We start from the raw sequence: 7,618 nt of genomic DNA on the forward strand, positions 1-7,618 counted from the left end.
AGGTGCAGGTCCTATGTTGTAAGTCAACTGAGCAAGTGTCCAATTGGTAACTTACTTGGAACACTGTCTGTGAGGATGGAAGCACTTCACAAAATGCATCTTCCTTCTTTTCCCTCTCAAATTTTTTCTGAACTCTGGGGCATAGTTCAGTCTTCCACTTGGACATATCCTCCTTCTTCACAACTAGCCTCCTCATTAATGCCCCCCTTATATCCTCCAACATGTACAACAGATGCTTAGCTCTAGCTTGAATAATGTAACCATTAAAAGTCTCTGCCATATTGCTTGTGATGACATCTGACTTCACCTCAGTCTTCATAAATGCTCTACAGAACAACTTTGGGTTGTAATTCTTGAATGCTTCTGCTGCAAGTGGGTCTGCAGTAGCCAACTTATCTATGTTATCATTGTAGTTTGCTTCATTATAAGATTTGGCACAGCTCTAGAACAGAAGTTTCATGTCATCACCCTTGAACTTCTTGTGCCAATGAGCAAAAATGTGCCTTGCACAATGTCTATGCTCTGCATTTAGGAGCACTTTTGACACTACAGACAAGATGGACTGACACACATAAACCAAAGCATACAGTTACTAAGTCATACAACACATCTCAAAACAATTTAATTGAGGTGTTAAAACTAGAAGAAAGAGGACACAGTTGTTACCTGATGCTCATCTGAAACAAAGACAGTCCCAGCTCCATCTCCAAGATCAAGGCTCTTCTTCAAGTTCTCCAAAAACCACTTCCATGACAGATTATTCTCACCCTCTACAACAGCCCAAGCAATGGGATACATTTGATCATTTCCATCTCTCCCAACTGCTGACATCAATTGCCCACCCAAGAATGTCTTCAAGAAACATGCATCAATGCATATGACTTTCCTACATCCTTCTTTCCAACCCTTTTGCACTCCCTCAAAACAAACATACAACCTTTGAAACATTTCAGGTGGTTTCTTCTTCTCCATGTAACTAACTAAGTCCAAGTGTGTGTTTGGACTAACCTTTTTCAATGCCTCTAAATACCTCCCCACTTTACTGTAATGTTCTCTCATAGAACCATGCAGCTTTCTATGGGCATGGTACTTGACTTTGTAAGAAAAATCTCTCTTAATTATAACCCTGTAAGCCCTCCTTACTATCTCTATTATTTCTTTAGCAGGCTAATGTGGTCTTGCCTTGAACACATCAAGCAACTGCTCAGCCAACCAAGTACACTTTAGTTGCTTTTTTTTCTCCATATTCCTTAAGCAACTATGATCCCCCATGTCTGATTTCAGCACAAATGAACCCCTCCCAGAATCCCAAGAAAGCATACAATCTAAATGGACACCCTGCTGAACACCTCACAAGAAGCTGCTTAGGCCTATTTCCTAACACAATGCTTAAGTTCCTACACTGAAACATTGCATACTTAGCTACAACCTCCTTAAATGCTACTCTAGTTCCAAACCTTTGTCCAACCTTCCACTGGAATGCTTTGAAGTCTGTATCAGCCTGTAGACACCTAAAAATGTCTCCCCAAATCCAAACCCGATGATGAACAACCTTTCACCTTCATTATTGGTCGGGTTGAGTATGTAATATTTGGAGTGCTTAAATACATGTTCATTCCCAATAAATTTCATAAACCAATACAATTGCTAGCCCATTTCCACAAACCATAACTTATTTTCCTCTTTTCGTGCCTTAAAACCCAAAATAATTCATTTCGTGTCCTTTAAAATCATTAATTTTGTGTCCTTTATATAAAAAAATTTATTCCAGTTTATTTTGGTCCATAATATGGGTCCATTGATTGAATATTTGGATGGGGATTGAAAATAGCTTTCCAACGATATATTATAAGCCCAAATTCGAGTTATAACGAATAAGTTATGGCCAAAATATTAAGTCGAGCCCAAACCGAACCTAAGCCCACCTTACCTACGATCCAATGATCATATGGAGGGTCCAAAAGCTTTAATACCAATCCTAAACCAATTAGAATTAATTAGAAGCTTATATAAGTTTCTAAAAGATCTTAATTATCCTTTTTGAAAAGATAAGATTAAAAAGTTTGAAATTGAATAAAACTTTTCTTTTTGAAAATCCTATTTCTATCCGAATTGAAAGACGTTCAAAGATAGACAGATATTATTTTCGTGACTCATAGTTTTTATCCAAATTTTATATGGTTGTAAATCCCTTGAAATTATCTTTCTAATGATATATTATAATATCAATTCCGAGCTATAACGGAAAAGATATGAATAAAATATCAAACTCTATCCAAAACTGACACCGTATCACTATTTCGGCTATATCTTTTGTTCTACATAATATTTTAATCTGATTCTAATTGGGTTATAAAGTAGACTTCAAGGTCTTTCCAACAATATCTTATTCATCTTATTCTGGTTTCTGTATCAAAAGATATGATAAAAACAAAAACCGCAAAAACTGCTATCTATCGAGTTTTATTCCGATTTAATTCGGTTCTTATCTTAATTCTTCGACCCCTCTTTTTTCTCTATAAATAGAGGTCATATCACCCCCTTTTCCAATGATCAACAAGATAAATCATCAAATAATTCTCTTCTCCCTCTTTAGCTTAAATACTAGCCTTCTTATTCTCTCAAAATACTTCCCCTAAGCACTCCAAGGAGTCCATACAATACCTGAAGTTCTATACTTTAACCAAGGCGTGAAAGGTATAATTGACTGAGGGTTTGGACCAAATCAAATCTAATCTTTATTTAATTTAATTTTCATTTGATTTATATTTTTTTTATTGAAGTTACTAACAGTTTATTCATGAAGTAGCAATTTCAAGGAAACGCGGAAAGTGAGTTATTAATCACTTAATTACTCTTATTTTTATTCTTGTTGCTAGTATCATGATTAGGTTTATTACTACCTCCGGTTCATTTTAGTTGCAACAAAGGACCATTTTACGCATACCTAGGCAAAACTTTTAAGGGGCTTTAAGCATGTGGAGATTAAGTAATTAAGGGAGTAAAATAGGAGGGAAAGCACGTGGGGTCTTTTTTTAATAAAGTAAAACTAGTGGGAAAAAATGGTGAGGTGTACTTTTCCCACCCAAATACTCCCTGACTTTGCACATGGGTGGGGATTCCCTCCCTTTTTTCAGCCAAATTGAGGAGGGAATACCCTTTATTTTTTTGACTTCCCACGAAATTCCCTCCCAAATTTTCAAGGCAAATTCAAAAAATTTGCCAAATACCCCAAAACCTAAACTTTTTCACATTCAAATCATATCCCCTTATAAAAAGAGGACTTTCCAAATCACATTTCAGTTTGTTTTTCAAACAAAAGAGATAGCAGGGAGGGGTTGGGGGGGTTAAGGGTGAGTAGTTAATTGTTTACAAAACACCATCCTACAAATTACATAATCCTAAAATTAGTTCATAGTTAGCCTAAAATTCACAGTGCTAAAAAGACAAAAGCAGCATCTATGTTCCATTCTTCTAGGCTCCGTTGAAGACCATTCCAAAAAAATCCAGCCACCACTTCATCACCTATAGTCAGCCTGAAAAAAAAAATATAGGGACTCATGGCAGAGTTCTTGGAAGAACTCTTTTTTAATGAAAATCAACTGTACAATGAGGAGCAAACAATGGAAGCATGGCATCATTTCACAGATGAAGAGACTCAAGATGAAAACAACAACTCAGAACAAGAAGGTGGTTATGATGGAGATGATGATGGCGAAGTACATGGTCCACTACATATGTATGGCAGACAAAGCAGAGAAATGACAGTAGAAGAAAAGCGCCAACTAGTTGATGAGATCATGCTCAATATGGAGGGGGACTCATTGCCAAGGGGAGTTTTATCCAGTTTGGCAAGAAAGCATCATGTGCATAGATCAACAACAACAAGATGGTTTAAGGTAATTAAGCAACACATATTAGAAGGAAATGCTGTAGATGTAAGGACCCAAAAAATAGGCATTGTGGGCAGAAAACAAAAGGAGTACACTGATGAATTCTTAACATCAGTGTCTTTGTACAAAAGACAAACTGAAAGAGGATATGCTGCAGCACTTAATGTGTCAAAGTCAGCTATTCACAGATTAAGGAAAAGGGGTAGATTGAGAACACACACAAGCACAAACAAACCATCACTCACTGACCAGCATAAAATAACAAGAATGAAATGGGTTCTAAGTCACATAACCCCAATTCCAGCAGAAGGGGACCCTTTATTTGAAGACATGAAACAATGGATACACATTGATGAAAAGTGGTTTTTTATAAACCCAGAAACAAGGACATTCTACCTCCTCCCAGCTGAAGACAATCCATACAGAGCCCAACAGTCCAAAAGGTTCAAGATAAAGGCTATGTTTATGGGCATGATTGGGAAACCATTGTATGATGCAAACAAACAATTATTACATGATGGGAAGTATGGTCTTTTCCCTTTTGTGAAGTATAAGTAAGCAAAGAAAAAGAGTAAAAACAGAGACAAGGGAACCATTGAGGCTAAGGCAATCCAGAGTATTTAACAAGGAAGCAATTAGGGACATGCTACTTAATCATGTGTTGCCAACAATACATGAACAATGGCCACCCCAACTTTCCAAAAACATAACTATTCAATGGGATAATGCTAGGCCTCACCAAATACCACAAGATGCAGAATTTCAAAAAGCATGTCAAGCATATGGATTCAACATACAATTTGTTTTTCAACCAGCACAATCACCAGACATGAATGTTCTAGACTTAGGACTTTGCAATGTCATTCAATCACTGCAATATCAGTCATTTCCTCAAACTTTAGATGATCTGATCAAAGAAGTTGAAATAGCATTCAAAGGATTTGATCCAGAGTTGAACAAATACAGTTGGATTACACTTCAGTCATGCATGGTTGAGGTCTTAAGAAGAAAAGGAGGAAACAACTACACAATACCACACATGAAAAAAAGAAGTCTAGACAGGCAAGGTGTTCTACCAGAATTGCTTCAAGTAGAGAAGGAATTAATTGCAGAGGTTGTTTCCTATCTTGATTCAATCACAATTCCAAGTTCAAATGCAACTGAATTTCAAATGGAAGTGGATGCAGATTGAAGACTATAAGGAAGCACATTCAAACCAACAGAGCCAAAGACTGCCACATCTAACCAGTAAAAGCTAAACATATTTTTTGTAGTTTTTGTTGGTATTGGTTAGGTGTATTTTGGTACATACTTAATGTAAACATTGTTAGGCAGTCTTGTATGGTACTATACTTTGGTTTGAGACAAATCACAACCTTTTGTTATTAATGGAAACTCAATCTATTTTGGTCACTAATAATCCATCAGATAGGGTTACATTTCTCTTTCAAGGCATCAATGAGTTATGGTACCTCAATAGATACCTCAATCAGAGGTAACTAGAGCAGCCATGACACTCAAATAGATATCAGATGAGTCCCTTCATCATTTGGATGGGATTCAATTTGATGCAATCAGTTGGGAGAGGGGACTCAATGCATCATACACAGGGGACTCAAGGAATAAAATCATACACAGCCCATTTCATACTCCAACCATAGTTACTGAAACACACAACCAACATCTCAAATCCAAAAAAAACAAGGGACTCATCAATTTTAATCCAAAACAACAATTCATATCCAAACAACCAATAACTCATACCACAACAACATATACAAACATATCAGGGGAGTCTATAATTCGTTTATAAAACAACAATTCAAACCCAAACAACCAACAACTGATACACCAACAACATATGCAATAATAAAAGGAAACACATCAAATCAAAGCCAACCAACAAACAATATCAGACTAGGCATAACAACCAACAGGGGACTCATGAATACCATAATCAAGCATAAATAGGAACTGAAGAAGAAGATTAGAGTTTTAGAAATTACGCTGCCCAATTAGTATTGGGGAAGGGACTACTAGGGGTGGTAGATCTGGAGGTAAGCCTCCAGTACATCATCAGGCTCCTGGCCCCCAGGAGGTAAGCCCCTCAAGCGCTTACTACCAGCGCCAGACCCAAAAGCACTCCCACCCATCATGGGATGGGAAGAGGGTGGCTGGAGAACTTCTCCGGCAGTGAGCTCCTGGAACAACGAAGACCCCGTCTCAGATTTGGCGTCTGGTGGTGGTGAAGCAGTTGGAACAGCCACCACAGCAGCAGATCCACCTTCTTTGGTGGACACTACCTCCAGATCTGCGCTGTGAGGTGGCGGAATCGCCCTTTTGGACCCAGAAACCTTAATGGGCTTCTCATCCTCGTCGCTTGAAATGTATTTAGCAAGCTTCGCACCGTGAATCTTCCTCCTTGCAATTACAGAAGCACGACGGAGTGACTTCATCACCCCAGAACCACGACGAGGTATGTACGTGGTTCGCTCAGATTTTTTTGGAGTTCGAGTAGATCCAGAAGATAGGGACTCATGGCTTTTGAGATTAATGATTTTTGGTTGAGAAGAAGACATTTGAAGAGTGAAATGGGGTGAATCGGTGTGAGAATACAGAGGATGATGAGAGAGAAAGGAGAAAGATGTAAGGTTTTGGAGGAGAAAGAGAAGACGAAGAGGAGAGAGAAATAAGAAACGACGAGAGAGAGAGAGAGAATTTAAACAGTTAGGGTTTGAGAAGGGGGGTTTCATTTCTGGAAAAATTTTCCAGAATTTATTTCTCCCAACCATTTTCCAGTATTGAATGCAGATTCAATGAAGGTGGTTGGGAGATGAAGCAATTTAAAGGAGGACGGAGGGGGTAAATTTGGTGGGAGTAGTTAGATTAATTAATAAAATCATCAAACTAAGTAAAACAAATTAGGAGTGTTAATATAATAGGTTAGTAAAAAAGTAAGGGCAAATATGTAAATTTACACCCAAAAACTTACCAAAAAAGGAATTTTTTTTTTGTTGCAAGTAAAGTGAACCACCCCAAAAAGGAAATTGTTGCAACTAAAATGAACCGGAGGTAGTATTTGATTTGACTAATGCTATTATTGTTGACTTGCTTCCAATATTAATGTTAATTCTATTATTGTTATTATGATCACCATATTACATGTTAAAGGAAATATGTAATTGAAAATCACGCCTAATAAGATAATTTGGACAACCGGTTTAGGTTCCTTTTTAATCTTGTTATTTAATCAAGTGATCACGATATTTTAGAATTATATGTTGCATTAATATTCAACCAATTTAGCATAATAATAGTTTGGAGCAAATTGAATATTTTGTTTGTATGCCTTTGAGATTGCAGGAATCATTTTTCACTATAAGAATCGAGTAGAGGCCAATACGGGCAAATGTGACTCCATGACTCACTTCGTACCATCATCCCCGATCCTCCTTTCGTGGTTCCGAACCATATGGAGTTAGTAATCTCATGGATTATGAATGGGGTGTAACCTTCACGGGTCAATCGTTGTTGCCTATCGTTGTCCCTTATCGTGGTTGCCTTTTTATGATCCGTGAACGGTTTACAAGTTCCTTAAAAACTTGTTGGCGGCTCCCTACTTTCCTTGTCCCTAATCGTATATGTCAACTCCCACTTCCTAAGAGTGCCAAGCATATTCACACATGCTTTTAACGTAGGTGCACTTCGAGCGACGCCTACACAAC

At 37.6% G+C, this 7,618-nt stretch overlaps 1 protein-coding gene across 1 annotated transcript; it reads left to right on the forward strand.

Moving 5' to 3' along the window:
• The first annotated feature begins 3,560 nt into the window (after window positions 1–3,560).
• LOC145636832 (uncharacterized) lies at window positions 3,561–4,451 on the forward strand. The gene has a single exon (XM_081688375.1). The coding sequence runs from the start codon at window positions 3,561–3,563 to the stop codon at window positions 4,449–4,451; it is 891 nt and encodes a 296-aa protein (XP_081544501.1).
• The last annotated feature ends 3,167 nt before the right edge of the window (window positions 4,452–7,618 follow it).

The sequence above is a fragment of the Chenopodium album genome, chromosome 1 (genome assembly GCF_948465745.1).
Source record: "Chenopodium album chromosome 1, dcCheAlbu1.1, whole genome shotgun sequence".
Classification (NCBI taxonomy): domain Eukaryota; kingdom Viridiplantae; phylum Streptophyta; class Magnoliopsida; order Caryophyllales; family Amaranthaceae; genus Chenopodium; species Chenopodium album.